At 42.9% G+C, this 18,552-nt stretch overlaps 1 protein-coding gene across 1 annotated transcript in view; it reads right to left on the reverse strand.

Annotated features, from left to right (window-relative positions):
• Positions 1–18,552, reverse strand: part of LOC135195837 (regulatory-associated protein of mTOR-like) — a 244,149-nt gene that overhangs the window by 197,452 nt on the left and 28,145 nt on the right. The window contains exons 3-4 of the mRNA XM_064222351.1: positions 5,202–5,443; positions 216–362 (exon numbers count right to left, since the gene is read on the reverse strand). Of these exons, the coding sequence (XP_064078421.1) occupies positions 216–362; positions 5,202–5,443 (389 nt within the window). The remainder of the gene's footprint in view (positions 1–215; positions 363–5,201; positions 5,444–18,552) is intronic.

Consider the following 18,552-nt stretch of genomic DNA (forward strand, 5'->3'; position numbering starts at 1 on the left):
TTTTCACACTATCCAGAATCTTAAGTATGAGGTAAAATACTTAAAATACATAGTCTGTGTGAAAAAGTATTTTCTAATTTGCTGCTGGTTGTGCCCTACAGTCAGAAAGGCATTTGCTATAAACAATTACATGATAGAATTAAAACTTTTCCCAAAATGTAGCAGAATGCATGCATAACCTGTCACTGAGTAAAATTTTATTAAATGAAACTTACTTTCATCTCTTCTTCATGTTGTACAGCAAACTGCTCAAACAAATTTATGATAATAGCTGCATTTGAACAATCATAAACATAAATAGATGGTGCACCCATCCACGCCTGCAGTTCATATATGGACAAAGGGATGTACTGAGTGAAACTCTGAAATTAAAATGGTAAATCTTAGTTATCTAAACAATTTTGCAATTTCAAGGATAAAAATGTCTCTTATATACTCCTAAATTACTTCTCACAATGTATATACATATATATATATATCTTTAGTGGTGGCAGTTAATGATAGCTCTAATATATCAATAATATACCTTTCATTTATCTATTTTTTATGACAATTAAAGCGAGCATAAGTAACTCAATGTTTTGACATTTTTCTCTTCACAAGTTGTACTATGTATTGCCAACAATAGTGAAGTAACAGTTTCCATTAACTTTTGTCCATTGAATTTCCCATTTTTACTGAAAATACATAATCTTGCTAAATTTGCTTTAGAATATGACTGCACAATAAAAATTAAAATTTACTTTAGAATATGACAGCACAATGCTAATTATGTAGACTGGAGTTTCTCAGATGGATTCATTCATAGAGACCTGGAAAATAGTGTGACAATTTCTGGTTGTGGCACTTTGTAGTATCATGATGACAATATTTCCTCAGCTTCGTTTATGAACATTATTATTATTATTGCATCATCATGAGTGGTAATGGTAATTGCTCTACTTTTTACCAAATTGCTTTTGTATTTCAGTGTTAAAAACTGGCTTCAATGGTAGTAAATGTTGTGATGACTAAGATAGTTTGAACAAATCTATTTAAATCTGCGAGTGTTCTCTATGATGTGATAAACCCAGGAACTTTGGGTGGGAAAACAAAAGTCACTGGATATTACTTGACCTATTGACCATAAAACTTCACTGACTGACGTTGACATGGATCGAATGCTAGCTATTTGCAAAGCAACTTTCACGAAAAGAAAATCTTTAGAATTTCTCATTATGCTCCTATTCCAAATACTAGTATAGTTCAGAGTTAGCTTGTATGGCTTAAGGGTGCCTTACTTGCAATGAACATGACTTTTTTATGATAAAATAAAAGTTTTATGTATACTTACCAAGTAATTACATGGCTATGAGCTTCATACCTATGGTAGCCTAAAAATTCAAAATTCACAATGGCACTAATTTGGTGTAGATAACATGCTCTGTCCCTTTGCAAGGACTGTGAGGACAAACTAGGCAGAGAGCTTCAATTCGTTTCTGCCCGTATGTCCATGTGAGGGGAGGAGGGGGGCCTCTGATCTCTATTTGATCATAAAAACATAATTTTCATACAAGTAACTTACCAAGCAATTACACAGCTGATTCCACATTGAGAGTAAGTGGGATCCACGGACTTATTCTATCCCAAAACATTAAATAAGGTAATGACTTTGACACAAAACAGTTGCCAGCACTGAGACAACACTTGTTTCCTTACCTGGCAAGGAAGCACTGCCTCTGATCCGTGCTCCTTTAGATCTGTAGCAAGCATGGCTGTATAGCCCAGAGGGGTCATAGATAAAGTGTGAGGTCTCTGTTGGATTCTCTGTCTGCCTCCACTAAGGGGCTGTAGCTGGAGAGGAGAAAAGAATTTCATTGAGATGGCAGAGCAGTCCCTGGGTCAATTGATGGACTGGGCTGAATGATCACTGGTGGATTTATTCTCTGACAACTTCAAAATCTCTTGAGCTAAGTCCTGTGTGAACAGGTAAGCTTTGTCCAGCGGCGAGAACAAAAGTGTCAACTTCTGGGTAGCGGTCACTCCTTTGGTGGCAAACGAGCGCCTTAACTCTCTTTTCTTTAAAATATGCATTGGAAAGAGACGAACGCTGCTGAACCACCTCCTACTTCCTTGTCGGCACAAGACAGTACAGCCAACAAATCTGTTGCAAAATCCTCTAAAAGTACCAGACAGTCCTCAATCTTTTAGCCAATGCTCCAATAGTCCAGTTGAGGAAGCTATTCACTTCTAAAATCTTTAAACAGGTTCCTGGTCAAGAGGTAAAGTTCAGGGGAGAACACTACTTAGGCCAAAGAAAAAGCAGCTCAACGTGTTACATCAACCAGCTTTGCCCTGCTCTGCCTTAAAGGCAACCAGATGTCCACCTCTCTAAGTATCTTCTTTGCAGAAGAGGAGAGCACTAACTTAAGGAGGTTCAAAAGTTGTCTGCAGGAAGTTTCTTCGTAAGGAAAAGTCGAAGCAGGAGATACCGGTGCAGCAGGCATGAAAAACTTAAGGAAAGAATCAAGAAAATATCTCGACAAGGATGAACAGGACGACAAAGGTGAGGAACCCTGTCCTACCTCCTCCTCATCAGAAGACATGGACAACAATGAAGTATCTTTAAACTTGGAGACAGCTAGAGTCTTCTCCAGAAAAGAAAGACCCACAACAGCGAAATGCCTCTTGAGAGAGCACGAAGAGATTTGGTAGCACTCCAAATGTTTCTTGCTAGGATTGGAACCCTTAAATTCCAATGAAAGATGATGAGCGCTAATAGAGACGCCTTTCTATAGGCGCTTTGTCACAACCTGGGAACAGTCATCAAGCTCAACGGAGGGGATGACTTGACAAACCCCACCAACCTCCCTTGGACCTCCAGTATGTCTTCTCCCAGGTGTGGGGGAGCGGACAGGGACCATCGTCTAGGAGCATTGGTGGAACGGACAGCCACCTCCACAACACTATAACTCTACACTGAACTGACACTTTGCACATTGCCTTTTCCCATTAAGGCCTTAAACCCAACTCTGTCCACTGCACTGGCTAAATACTCTAACTTCCAATCAAACCTAGATTCAAGGTTGGTAATGAAATCACGATTGGGAGCACGGGGAACCTGGAATAGGAGTATGTGGCATAGAAATAGGACGGCTAAGGCTCGGAGACGATACAGGAATCTTAGGAGAGGAGACAGCTCTATCTTCTGCAGTCTGCTACTTGCACAGGCTCTTAAACCGCCTTCCTTTTCCTCTCTTTATTCTTTTTGTCCTGATGGGACAGTGTTGTCCTTATTACCAGCTGCCCCCTACATTTTACACATTTCGATTAGATTTTGCTAATCTAGTCTTGCAACCTTCAATGCAAAATCTAATGCTCAACAAGCTAGAATCAGACTTCCTGAATGAAAGTCAAGTCAACCAGGGCTAAAAACTAAGCTTTGTTCACTACAACAAAGTTTGAGTACTTCACCAAAACTCTGTAAATCCATCCAAAAAATAATGAAGCAGGCTGCAGGAAAACACCAACGTTAGTCAGAAAACGAATTAAAGCTCTGCCTAGTCTAGGGGGCACGTTACCTACAGCGAATTTTGAGTTTTTAGGCTGCCGTAAGTATGAAGCTCATAGCAATGTAATTACCTGGTAAGTTACTTAGTTATTTGTGGTAATAAATATTTGTCAATTCCAAAGAATTTTTCACGAATGTTTTTTTGATGAAAAGCAGTTTTCAAAAGCAAAGGCTATATCAAGAGAGTAAGAGTGACAATAGCCTATGGTTGAATTTTTCTCCCTTTGTTTTACTATCTTTGAATGTTACAGCTACTATCAAATCAAATCAAGACTAAGTTATGAATTTCTTAGAAAATTAATTTGAATACTAGGGTCACTTGAAATTTTATGTATGTAGTATGGTAAAGCATGGTGCTATACTGCCATTCCAAGATCTGCCCACCAACTTATTAATTAATATCTCTCTCTTTCTCTCTTGGATACTGTCAAATATTGAAACATTTTCTATCATTATTCAAGTTTGTGTTTTTAATTACACATGAATTCTATCATAAACTTAAGTCATAACATCAATTATGAGTTAATTTCTGGTAGGTTTAAACAAAAATTACTGATGTCCTACTCTGAACTGTCACTACAAAAACAAATTGCATGAATAACAGAGAAGGCTGTTACTGTATCAATAATTTTATAACTTCTGAAATATCTTTGTGACTGAAAGTTGTATGACATCAAGCAAACAAACATGATATGGCTTTAAAGCTCTGGCCCCTTTCCAGAGTTGCCAGATGCCACAATTATTAGGCAATTCATGTCCAATGATTTAAGAAACCTGTTGATTAATATTTGTTGCCTAGTGTGCACAAGCTTGTTCACATAAAGGCAAGCTCCTTACTAAAGATACTACTGAGAATGACTAACAATATCTGGTGACTGATACAGTACTGCACTAAATAAATTTTGACAGAGAAAAAATTCCAATTTCTTTTAATATACATAATAACATAGGCTTAAATTTAGCTAACTATACTATTATACTTTTACCACATTAATATATAGTAGATAATTTCATAAACTGTCATTAATTATCTTAATCCAGTCAAGTCTACCACAGATTCTTCTGTACAGGTGTTTACTCAATTGGAAAGAACATGAAATAGAAAACAAGATAAATAAGTTTTGCTTGCTCTAAACATCAAGTTGAAAATATCACTAAACCTAATCCAAATACATACTATACAGCGTTTCCCCCGTATTTGCAGGGATGCATACCAGACCCTCCACAAATAGCTAGTATCTGCGAATAGTTGAAACCCCTATGAAAAGGCTTAAAACTGAGCTGAAACTCAAGAAAAAAACCACTAAAAATGTGTATACGTTTTTTTTTTTAATAGTTTTACCACAAAAAATGCATTTTATGATGAAAGTGATAAAAAAAAAAGGAATTTGTGGATATTTCTCATAGAAAAATACTGTGAATAAGCGAATTTCCCGCAAATAATAGGTAGATATGGTCCATAGAGAAATCCGCGAATATGAGTCTGTGAATGCCAAGAATGCAAATACAGGGGTCCACTGTACTACTAATGAGTGACTTTCCTTTTGTATCTGACCACCACTCTAGAAAACAAAATCAATTACTGAATATTTAACTGTCTACAAATGTGACAATGACACTTCCAAAAATAAGATACTGAGTTGGTACTTACTTTGTTGAATACCCAAATTTCACCATTAGCTGTAGGTTTAGGAACTCCATGGCCATTATAATGAAATAGTACCCTTTCCTCTTTTGCATTTCGTCGCAAAGACATGCACAGTTTCTTCACTTCTTCAACAGTTGGGTCCAAAGATTGCTTGTAACGAGCTCTTGGTTGCCATCTCTCATAAGCCTTCTGTAAGCTATTCCCTATAGCTTCAATTGCCTTTGAAGGGGGCATGGACAAGGGATCTGAAATAAATCCTTTTGAATTTTAAAGACATTCACGAGTCTCTTTCAAACAAATAAGGCAAAATTCTGATTTAAATTACCATTTAAAACAACAATTTTGTCGATGGAAAAAGCTTATTTGCCAGTTATGGTTAGACTGAACTTGAACTTAAATGACCTATGTGAGACATTACTACCAAGAGAGAGTGAACTATAATCTTGAAAATAATATCCTTCTTTTATTCCACCTGCCCAGCTAGGTGAAAGTACAAATCAACCAGTAAGTAAAAATAGCATAAAATCATGTTTTATATGTATGAAATATGTTTGGACATTTTCCTTATTTTATGATAACTATGGATCATACCCTATCATAGCCAAAGCAGTTTGTGACATGCACTGGCATGGCACCATCACTATGTGTTGATTGTGTAAACAATGACACAACACATAAAATCTAATGAGAAACACTGTACTACTATTTAAAATCTGTTTTCTTGGCTGTCCAACAAGACTGTTAAATGATATATGCACCATTTACTAAATGCAATATGTACTGTATGCAGAAAAGAAATATTTAATTTTGCTGGTACAATTCTTCTATAGTCAAGCCATAAAGTTTTGCAGATATGGAAACGTTACCTACAACATTATGATCATGCTGCATTGACAGCCTATTTTCTCAGCAGTCTGTAAAGATTGGTGAATGATCTTTGCAGCATTTACCAAGGACAATGTGTACTATATGTAAAACTAAAAATATTTATTCTGTCTGCTGTAGTTTTTATACATTTCAGCAATAAAGTTGACCAATTTCCCAATGCTACATGCCTTTCTTACCATCATAAATTTACAGTTTTGCTCTCCAGTGGTAGAACTAATTATTATCATTCATTATCAATGGGTCAAACTGACAGGCAGTAAAATTTGACAACAGTATGCTATAATAGTTGTCATCTCCATTGCAGTCATCCTATATAAGTATTATCCACAGGAATAACAATATTAATAACAGCCTAGGTTTAATAGCCTGATGCCTAACAGCCAATGTTCAATAGTATGTGCAACCATTTTATTGGATTTTAAAATTTACTGTATCTGATACTATTAATAGGGATACGATTAGTATTGTAGTTTGCAGGGCAGTATAAATCTTGCTGTTGCCAGTACTGATGTATATGCCGGCTTGCCACTTCTGGTTACTTCTTAATAGACTAAATTTGCTTTGGTAGCCATATTATTGCCTCTCAATGTACGTATTCTGGTCTTCAAAGTCTGTTGCAATAACTTAAGTGCATGCATACCAGGAGGTTTGAAAACGTACTTTGGCAGAAAATGCTTGCTGCAATATGCATGATTAAGTATTCTGGCAGATCAAATTCAGCTGAGTCCTCTTTAGTACCTTCAAAATATATTCTTATAATAAAATGAGGTTTAACATATACTTACAAAACAATTACATAGCAGTAAGCTTTCTTGCCTGGCATTCAAAAATTCAAATTTCCTGGCGCCAACAGCACTGTTATCGTTCATGTAGGTGACACAGGTCCCGCCCACTTTCGGGATTCTCCGGTACTGCTAAGCAAACTACCGTCAATTCGTTGAGCCGCAACATCCATCTATGGGGAGGAAGTTCCCTGATTATGTAATTGTTTGGTAAGTATATGTGAAACCTTATTTTATTATAAAAATATCATTTTCACATAAGTGACTTACCAAACAATTAAATAGCTGAATCCACATTACCCGGACGGTGGGTATATGGACAGCTTATGAAAAGATAGCAATAATGTGCTCACGTTACAAATAATGTTTGCAGTACTTTACCTTGTGAGAGAGCAGCTGCAGGTGAATACTGCCTCTGGTTGGCGCTCTCATCACTTGTAAGAGACGTGGCAGTGTCCAGGGTCGTCCCTACTAATGGTGGGATTTTGTAACTATGGAGGTTCACAGATGGTTAACAAAATTAAAAGATAAACTACAGAAGTATCACCTACGCTAAAAACCATTACCATACCCTAACCATAATACAAAAAACTGAAGGGTACTCCAGGTACAATGTACCCCTAGGCTTTCCAACAACTTGACAACCTTAAAATCACAGGCAAGGAGATGGTAAAGGGAAAACAGGTCTCCTTATGCTTCCTTTCCCAACATTCTTCAGATAATGTCACACGAACACTTACTTCGACCTCCAAAATGTCGATTGCAGAATGGAGGATATCGACAAGTTATGTCTAAAAACCAATGAAGTTGCAACTGCATGAATCTCATACACTTTTACCTTTAGTACCCGAAGAGTCTGATCTTGTACTTGAGCGTGTCATAACAAAGATCGTTCCTCATCTTCTGATCCCACTATGTCCGTTAAGTTCTTGATAACAAAAGAGCGAGGCCAGGGGTTCAATGTGTCCTCGTTCTTTGCAAGGAACTCCTTTACGTAAGAGCACACTGCGTTACTCTGTGCGATACCTACTTGTTTGCTCATTGCTTGCAATTCGCTTATCCTACCTGCTGTGGCTTAAGCGACAAGAAAAAAGTCTTCTTTGTAAGATTTAAAGAAGACACACTAAGCGGCTCGAACTGGGGACTGGAAAGCCAGTTCAGCACTACATCCAAGTTCCAGTCGACTACGTCCGACTTAACTGCTTTAGACGGCTCGAAAGACTTAACCAGGTCACTAATGTTCTGGTCTTTTGATATGTCGAGGCCTTTATGTTTAAAACTGACGACAGCATTGACCTATAATACTTAATCGTGGACATGGATAGCTTTCTGGAGTCCTTCAGGTATAAAAAGAAATCTGCGATTTCAGCCACAGTGGTTTTAGAAGAAGCGATGCGATTTTGTCTACACCATCGCCTAAAGATTGCCCACTTCGATTGGTAGAGCTATGCAGAAGAGCTTCTTCTACAGCTCGCAAATAGCTTCTGATGCTCTTTGTGAAAAACCTTGCTCTGACAAGGTTCCTGACAGTCTGAATCCTGTCAGGTTTAGTGCAGATAATCTTTGGCGATACCAGTCGAAGTAGAGTTGTTTGAGCAGATGTGGACTTTGTGGAAGGAGCCTCGGGAAGTCCACTAGAAGCTTTAGTAAGTCTGGGAACCATTCTTCCCTGGGCCACAATGGAGCAACTAGTCATCATCACATTTTGATGCGACTGAAGCGTGTTGATGACTTCTCTCAACATTCCGAAGGGGGAAAAGGCATAAACGTCAAGGTCTGTCCAATTTAGGAGCATAGCGTCTGTTCTCCATGCTTGTGGGTCCGGAACAGGGGAACAGAAAATTGGGAGATGATTGTTTCTTGAAGTGGAGAAAAGATCTATGGATGGCTTTCCCCACAACTTCCACAGATCTTGACATACTCCCTCGTTCAGTGTCCATTCCGTGGACAACCTGTTTCGAGCAGCTTAGTTTGTCTGCTAAGACTTTCATCTTCCCCTGTACAAACCTCGGGAAGAGCAAAATTTTGTGCTTATTTGCCCAGAGGAGGAGAACTTCTGCTACTTTGTTGAGGGAAAAAGAATGAGTCCCTCCCTGTTTCCAGACGTACTAAAGTGCTGTGGTGTTGTCCAAGAAGATCGCCATCTTCCTTCCAGCTTTAAGTCCCAAAAGAATCGCTTTCAACTCTTTGACATTCATGTGTAGGTTCCTCTCCTGTTCTGTCCAAAGACCTACTGTTCTCTTGTTCCCTATTTAAGCTCCCCATCCTTTGTCCGACATGTCTGAGTAGAATTCTAGGTCGGGGTTCACCTTTATGAGAGAAGAACCTTCTTGGAGTCTCCTGCGACAACCACCATCAAAGATCTGTTTTTATCTCTTCTGTCACGGGAAAAACCAGCGAGTCCAGTTGAGTCTTCTGGTTCCAGTTTGCTCTTAGGAAGAATTGGAACAGTCTCATGTGGAGGCGACCTAAACTTACAAACCTTCCACTGACGCGAGGGTCCCAAGGAGGCTCATCCAATCCCCTGCCTAGCACGATGGATGTACTAGGAACTCTCGGACTGTTGAGAGGTATGATTCTATCCTCTTTGGGGAAAGAAAAGCCCGGAAAGCTGGTGTCTAGAATCACCCCTTAATAGGGAATCCTCTGTGTCGGAGACAATTGTGACTTCTTGATGTTTATCTGAATTCCCAATTGTTGAGTCAGGTTCAATGTCATTTGCAAGTCCTTCACACACTGATGGTTTGAAGGAAGGCTTTCTGGTGGACTTGGCTGGGGGGCACAAATTGGTACTTGGTCTATTCTGCCACCTGGTCTTGCTGCCTCGAAAGGGGTGCTTCTGCAGAGGGGAAGCCTTGGCTCCTGTAACATGGGGATCCCTAGGGTGTCTAGGTGACTGCGTCAACAGATCATTTGTAAACTTTTTCTCTAAGTCTGACAATACCTCTAGAATTGTCTGCTCTGGGAACACGTGGGATTTGCACAATGGCGAGAACATCAAAGCCAATTTCTGGTATGTTGTAACTCCCCTGGAAGTGAAAGAGCACCACAGCTCTCTCTTCTTGAGGATCGCCATCATGAAGAGTACAGGAGCTCACCCGAACCATCTCTCACCGCTTTGCACGCGCAGGACAAAACGTTAAGCCAGTCCAAAGAAACTCGTCTTCTGGGGACTGACACTCTTCAATCTTCCTGGCCAGAGCAGTGATGGTCCATTCAAGAAAACTATAAACCTCTATCACCTTAAATACATTGCGTATCAGGTGATCGAAATCAGGCGAAGAGAACCTGATCATCACAGCCGAAAAGGACGCACTCCTATTCGCATCTACTAGTTCGGAGAAGTCCCTTTTAGAGGAGGCAGACACTCCCAAGGAAGGAACTTCTCCCGTCACGTAGAACTTGTACATCTTGTTTTGCAACTTCGAAGGGGGATAGGCGAAAGAGGCCTTGCTGAAATCCCGCTTCTTGCCAGCCATTCATGCACTTCCTTGAAAGCCCTCTTTGCAGACTGAGACAGGACCAGCTTCAGCAATCCTGTAGATGGCACTTTTCTGTCCTTTACAAACATCAACAGTGGGGACAAAGGAGATGCTAGCTCAAAACAATCTGGCTATGTTACCATAAGGTTCCTGATAAGCGGATGAAGATTTTGACTCCCCTGTATCTTTGTTCTCCGAAAAAACTGACAAAACCCCATCTTCCTCTACTTGAATGGTTGTCACTTTCTTTAAAAAAAAAAAAACAATTCCTGAAGCTGTTGCTTGAAAGGACCTAACTGTACATCATCTCCTTGCATACAGGTTTTCTCTACTTTCTTAGTCAAAGTTGAAGCAGACGAACGACTCTTCTTTAAAGACGAGAGGGTAGTAGGCGAAGAGCTGGGAGCTATGAGAGGCGAGCGAGTCTAAACTCCTTTCGACACAACGCGAGGGGAGTTGATAGCGTGAAAACGAGTCTGCCGCTCAGAGCGCGAACTCCTGTCTCCAGTTGGAGAAATGATATTGTTATAATACAATAAAGTTTCATACATACTTACCTGGCAGATATATACGATTAATGGCCCACCCAGCCTCCCCGCAGGAGACAGGTGGAAGAGAGAAAATATGATTGAAAACGGGAATGGTTCCTAGTCCTGCCGCCCAGGGCAGGCAGGTAGATCACCTGACCTACCGGTAGCGAGTGGCGCGAAATTTGAATTTCTGTCGGGGACGACGGAGTCTTAGCTATGTATATATCTGCCAGGTAAGTATGTATGAAACTTTATTGTATTATAACAATATCATTTTCATACAATGAACTTACCTGTCAGATATATACATAGCTGATTGGCACCCTTTGGTGGAGGGTCAGAGACAGCTAATATGGAATAGACAGGTAAACAACATATGTTGTAGGTATAAAAGAAAAAACCTTGGTTCCTACCTGATAGGTGGTAGACTTCGTGGCTGTAGCCCGGTAGTCTGCATCACCTCAAGACTTTAGCGAGATATTAGATCTATGGCTAGAGTTCTTGTGGGTCTGTCGATGGGTATAAGAACCGCTTACTCGGCAGAGCCTAAAAGGACTTTGTCAATGGGTACTGGACCACTTCTATGACAACACACCTTGTGAAGGAGCATAACCAATCCCGACCACCTGATCCTAACCACCATGTTAGTATATAGAATTGTTCTGAGTTATCCCGAACTCATTACAAACAACCCATAACTCGAAACGAAAAACGCATTCATACAAAAATTCTCAAAAAAAAAATTTTAATACTCCCCTAAAAGATATCACAAGAGTTCCTTACTGAACAACAGTGACTGGCCGCCAGTGCAGCACCGAGCCCTCTTTGTCAGCAGAAATCTAGAACATATCTAGTAGAAGGTATGTACAAATTTAAGGATTGGTGTTTGCTCCCGTACCCAGTATTGTATCCGCCGATACAAAAGGTCCCAGAGAAAAACATTTCTCGTAGGTCACGCGAACGTCTTTAAGATAGTGAGATGCAAAAACTGAATTGCACCTCCAATATGTCGTGTCAATGATTTTCTTTAACGACATATTCTTCTGAAAAGAGAGAGACGTCGCCACTGCTCTAACTTCATGGGCTTTTACTCTTAAAAGCGGAAAAGAGTCGTCAGGACAGAACTTGTGAGCATCCGTAATGACGCTCCTAATGAAGAAAGCTAATGCGTTCTTAGACATGATTCTTGTGGGGTCCTTAATCGAACACCAATTTGTTTCTTTCTTTGTAAGAAGAACTTCAAGGCTCTTACCGGGCAAAGAGACCTCTCTGTTTCTCTCCCTACTAGACTCGATAAGCCTTTGATCTCGAATCTCTTGGGCCAGGGATTCGATGGATTTTCATTCTTCGCTAGAAAAAGAGTTCTAAACTAGAGCAAAGGCGAGTCTTTTGTTAAAGCCGACTTCATCTTCTAGGGTCATGAAGTTCGCCAACTCTTTTGGCTGTCGCCAAAGATAGGAGAAACAAGCATTTTCTTGTTATATCCCTGAACGAAGCTACGTGGGGAGGCTCAAATCTGTCAGACGAAAGGAACTTGAGAACTACGTCCAGGTTCCAGCTGGGAGGAGTTAGTTCCTTCGATTTCGTCGTTTCAAACGATCTAATCAAGTCGTGCAGATCTTTATTCTCAGCATGTCTAGGCCTCTGTTTCTAAATACTGCCGAAAGCATGCTCCTGTATCCTTTGATCGTCGATACAGACAAATGAGAGACCTCTCTCAAGAACAAAAGGAAATCAGCGATTTCGGTTATAGAGGTACTGGAGGAGGACAACTTCTTAGACTTACACCACCTTCTGAATACCTCCCACTTCGACTGATAGACTCGTCTAGTGGAAGCTCTGCGGGCTCTAGCGATAGCGCTTGCAGCTTCGCGAGAAAACCCCCTCGCTCTGACAAGTCTTTCGATAGTCGAAAGGCAGTCAGCGCGAGAGCGGGGAGGTTTTGATGAAACCTCTCGAAGTGTGGCTGTCTGAGAAGATCCATCCTTTTTGGAAGGGATCTTGGGAAGTCTATGTCCACTCCAGCACCTCTGCAAACCAATCTTGTGCTGGCCAAAACGGGGCTATCAGGGTCATCCTTGTTCCGTTGGACGCTACGAACTTTCTCAACACTTGTCCCAGGATTTTGAAAGGGGGGAAAGCGTACACGTCCACATGAGACCAGTCCAGCAGGAAGGCGTCGACCACGAGAGCTCTTGGGTCTTCCACCACTGAACAAAAGACTTCCAGCCTTTTGGAAAGGAATGTGGCGAACAGATCTACGTGAGGAGTGCCCCAAAGATCCCAAAGACTCTGACACACCTCTGAATGAAGAGTCCATTCAGTGTGAAGGACCTGGCTTCTCCTGCTCAGTCTGTCCGCCCTGACGTTTCTCATCCCCTGAACAAATCTTGTCAGGAGGGAGATGTTTCTTTGTGAGGCCCAAATTAGCAGATCTCTTGCTATCTTGTAAAGCGACACTGAGTGCGTTCCTCCTTGCTTCCGAATGTAGGACAGGGCTGTAGTGTTGTCCACATTCACTTGGACCACACTGTTCGTCACAAAGGGTTCGAAGAACTTTAGCGCCAAGTGAACTGCTAGAAGTTCTTTGCAATTTATGTGCCAGGACACCTGTGCTGCCTTCCAGGTGCCTGACACTTCTCTCGGTCCTAGTGTTGCTCCCCAACCCTTCTCCGATGCGTCGGAATACAACACTCGGCTTGGGTTCGGAACTTCCAGAGAAATTCCCTTGTTCTCTTTTAGAGGGGACAACCACCATTGCAGGTGTGGTTTCATCTCCATTGGAAGGAGAAAACTGTCGGAGAGAAGTCCCGTCTTCCAGTTCCAAGATCTCCTTAGGAAAACTGAAGAGGGCGAAGATGTAGTCTTCCTAGAGGAAAGAACTGTTCGAGCGAGGAAAGGGTGCCTAGCAGGCTTAACCATTCCCTCGCCGAAGTCCGTTCTTTACCCTAAGAAGAGAGAGACTTTTTCCAAGCCTCTCACGATTCTCTCTTGCGAAGGAAATACTCGAAAACCCCGAGAATCCATCTGAATCCCCAGATAGACCAAGTTTTGTCTGGGAATCAGCTGTGACTTCTCGAGGTTCACGAGTAGTCCCAACGCCTTTATCAGGTTCCCTCGGGTCAAAAGAAAGGTCCTCCAAACACTGTCTCTCTGTTTTGGCCCTGATGAGCCAATCGTCCAAATATAGAGAGATGTTGACGCCTTTGAGGTGAAGAAACCTCGCCACATTCCTCATCAGGTTTGTGAAGACCTGAGAGCTGTGGACAGGCCGAAACACAAGGCCCTGAACTGAAAGATCCTTCCCCCCGTCATGAAACGAGGTACTCTCGTACGAAGGGTGAATCGGGACATGAAAATAGGCGTCCTGGAGATCCAGCGACACCATCCAATCTCCTTGACGTAAAGCCGCCAGGACTGAGGCCGAAGTCTCCATAGAGAACTTCTCCTTTAGAACGAACTTGTTCAGAGCGCTGACATCTAGAACTGGTCTCCAGCCCCCGAGGCTTTCGCAACCAGGAAAAGCCGATTGTAAAAAAAACCCCGGAGAGTTTTGCTCTAGAACCAATTCTATAGCTCTTTTGTCCCACATTTGATTCACCATCAGACGAAGAGTATCCCTCAGTACAGGGTCCCTGTATCTGGCTGACAGTTCCCGCGGAATGGTCGTTAGGGGAGGGACTGTTTGAAGGGATAAGACATCCCTTCCTGATTATGGACATGGAAGAGGCGTCCGAGTTTATGAGTGACCAGGCGTCTGCAAATTCGAGAAGCCTGGCCCCCACTGGTGTTTGGAGGCTGTCTGTCTCACTTCCCTTTCTTAAAGGGACGGGAAGGAGCCTTACCTCTCCTCTCAAGACCTCTTCTCTTAGAGGTAGCTCTGGAGAGAGGGCCTCCTCGAAAGGGCTGAACCGTAGAAGTCGGTCCTTTCTTGTCAACTGAAACAAGTGGTCTCTTCTTCCTTGCAGTTTGCAGGAGAAGATCCTGAGTCGCCTTCTCAGTCAGTGATCGAGAAATGTCCTTCACTAACTGAGAAGGAAACAGGAAGTCAGACATGGGAGCGAAAACCAGGGCGCTCTCTGTGAGGGAGAAGAAAACCGCCTTGGTTAGGAAGGACTAAAAATACTCCTCTTCTTAAGGAGTACTGCTCCGAAAAGAGAGGAGATTTCTCCTGATCCGTCTTGTACCGCCTTGTCAATACAAGCAAGAATACTCAGAATGACTTCAGGGTCTAGACCATCCGAGTCATGAGCTTTCTTAGACATCACCCCAAGGGACCAGTCTAGGAAATTAAACACTTCCAAAATATGGAAGAGTCCCTTGAGGAGATGATCCGTCTCCGAAATCGCCCAAGACACGCGAGCTCCATTCAAAGCGTGTCTCCTTGACGAAGTCAACCAAGGTTGAAAAGTCCGCTTCGGCTGCCGCTGGGAGAGGAAAGGGCCCATGTTCTACCCCAGTTCGGTACCAGAAACCTCTCTTGCCAGAAAGTATGGCTGGAGGCATACAGAAGGTGGTTCTGCCCAGATCCTTCTTAGACAACATCCATTTGTCTAAGGACTGAAGCGCTCTCTTCATAGAGATCGTAGGTCTCATCTTCAAGACCGACGAAGACTTAGGCACAATCGCACTCGAAAACAGTGATCGAGGCGAAGGAGGAGCGGCAGGAGTTAAAGAATCTCCGTATTCCCGTAAAAGAAGGTCAGTCAGAACTTTATAGTTCGAGACTCCTTCTCTACCGTCACCCTCTTCTTCCGAATCTCCTTCTACACCTTGTGGAGAATCGGCCTGAAAAACGAGAGGATCTTCATCCCGTTCTCTCTCTACTGGTGACAAACTCCTACTAGGAGAGGGGCTCATAGAGTGAACCGACTCTCTCTCACGTCTAAAAGAAGTCTCGCGTCTGCTTGACTTCTCGCGCCTGAAAACCGTCCTCGCGCTTGGCTGGCGCCTCGCGCTTGTCTGGCGCCTCGCGCTTGTCTGGCGCCTCGCGCTTGTCTTGCGCCTCGCGCTTGTCGGTTGCGCCTCGCCGCTTGTCTTGCGCCTCGCGCTTGGCTGGCGCTTCACGCTTGGCTGGAGCGTGTAGCCTGGCTGGCATCTCACGCCTGGCTGACGTCTCGCGCTTTGTCTGGCGCCTCACGCAATGTTGACTCCTCGCGCCTGGCTGGCGCCTCGCGCTTGGCTGAATCCTCACGCCTAACTGGCGCCTCGCGCCTGAGCGTATCCTGATCTAGAGCAACTCGCTCGGATAGATCCTGACGTTTGTACGACTCTTCGCGCTTGGAAGACGTCCCATGTCTGGAGGACGCTTCACGTCTGGCTGGTGAAAGAAGACGAGACTTCTTAATAGGAAGTCTAGCGTCCTTCTTTTGCGAGGGGGATCCCTCGAAAGAACTCCAACCAAAGAGGCAATCTGCTCTTGAAACTGCAAGCAATATCATCTTGGAAGCCACCCAGCGTCCTCTTCAATAGAAGAAGCAGGAGAACTCGAAGAAGTGCGATCCTCAAATACTGTTCTAGGAGGCGTCGAAACCAGCTTAGCCTTCTTGATAGAAGAAAGAGCTTCCTCCGAGAAGCGTTCCGGGCTCGAGTCGAACGCACACTCTTTCCAATGCCTTTTCAGTGGCCTAGAAAGATCCGAGTCCTTCCACCCTCGTTTAGGTGAAGGAGAACCGGACGACGAGAAACAATCTCGTAGGACGCTTCTATTAGAGCGGTCCTGAGCAGACTGTAACGAACAGAACCTGTGAAGGGACGCCTTGACCGTTGGGGATTCCCACAACCTCCGTACGACTTTCGACTTTCCTACTCCTCTGGGTATGTGAGTTTGGAAGAGGTCTAGGCCTGGGAGCATCGCAGGGAGGGCGGTCAGACGCCCCCTCCACAACACTGGGAACACTCACTTCACTTAGTTAATTCACAATCACTAGCCTTACCTTGCATGGCCGCATCTTTGTCTTCATTTTACGAAGAGTAGCCTTCAGATTGGCGATTTCAGAAGCCGAATCCGAATGCAAGGCCTGTGAGGATTCAGATACACAGGGAGAATCATATTCATTAATAAAAGGAGAGTTAGACTCAGAAACAGGCTCAATAGGCCTTGTACTCACACTCTTTTGTGCAGCCCGTCTAATCCTATCCCTCTCTAACTTCTTCAAGTAAGAAGTTAGAGTCTTCCATTCATTAGCATCCAACTTTTCACACTCAATACAGGTGTTAGCCAAAGAACAGTCAAACCCCCTACATTACGACATACAGTGTGAGGATCAACCGAAGCCTTCGGTATCCTCACCTTGCAGCCTACATTCACACACACTCTCACACTAACACTTGAATCAGACATTCTATTAGAAAAATCAAAAGCAAGTCCAAATCCAGTCCACGGTAGCGAATGCCAAAACAACGATCCAGTACGTCACCAAGAAATCCAATAAAGATGATCAATAAAGTCTTGAAAAGCGAATTCCAGTCAGGAGGTAGTAACAACAATGTTGATACCACCGGCGACAGAGAAAATATGATAGAAAACGGGAATGGTTCCTAGTCCTGCCGCCCAGGGCAGGCAGGTAGATCACCTGACCTACCGGTAGCGAGTGGCGCGAAATTTGAATTTCTGTCGGGGACGACGGAGTCTTAGCTATGTATATATCTGACAGGTAAGTTCATTGTATGAAAATATTCTTTGATGACTGCTAAGGCTCCTGAAAATCTAGAGCAGGTGCAAAATTGCAGGACGACTGGGGACTCCACTGCTCTCTCAACTTCTTCATAGGCAGACTTGTATCATCTGCAAAAACAGCATGTCTTTTCAATGGGCATGACACTGAACCACTCCAAACTTGTCGCCTTTTATCTGGCGACGGCACATCCGAGTCAGAAAACAACTGCACATCACTTACTTCCAACGCCTTTCCAGTGGCATTTAGTCAACGACTGTGAGTTGACAGGTTCGACTGAGTCGACGACTACCCATGGACAAACCCCTCCAGTCTCCCTTCAACCTTGGGTATGTCTTCTCCTGGGTGCGGTGGAGCAGGACAGTGACCTTCGTCTAGGAGAACTGGGGGGACGGGCAGCAGCCTCCTCAGACAGCACTGACACTTTGCACAACACTGCACTTATCACTCGCACTTTTCTCCACGAAAGCGAGGAAGGAAAAACCTAAATCCATGACAGATTTAGCTAAAATATCAAACTTTTTGTCCGTTTTGGACTCTAATATGGCAATGGTGTTAAGATCGGAAGCTACGGCTACCTGGACAGGAGTCATTGGTAAAGAAGTACGAGGACTATCAATTGGAGATATTAGATATTTGTCTCTAAAGGCAAAGGAGTTGATTCAATACTAGGCTTATTACATGCTCTAAAGGCTGCTTTCCTCTTTCTATCCTCCTCCATTTTATCTAAATGAGCCGAAAAATCTTCCACCTTTGTTCATCTAAATCTTGACATTCGGTACATGTTAAGTCCCTACTACAAAGCTGCCCCCTTCACTTAACACACCTTGTGTGTGGATCATAACACAACTTAAGCATTCTAGTTTTGCAGCCCTCGCTGCAAAACCTAACAGATGACGAACTAGAGTCCGACATGATGACTGGAAGCCAACAAAACAGCTAATCAGCAAAAAACAACCAAGAAATTGTACATCACCAAACGAACTGAATCCAAT

Source organism: Macrobrachium nipponense, chromosome 16 (genome assembly GCF_015104395.2).
Source record: "Macrobrachium nipponense isolate FS-2020 chromosome 16, ASM1510439v2, whole genome shotgun sequence".
Classification (NCBI taxonomy): Eukaryota; Metazoa; Arthropoda; class Malacostraca; order Decapoda; family Palaemonidae; genus Macrobrachium; species Macrobrachium nipponense.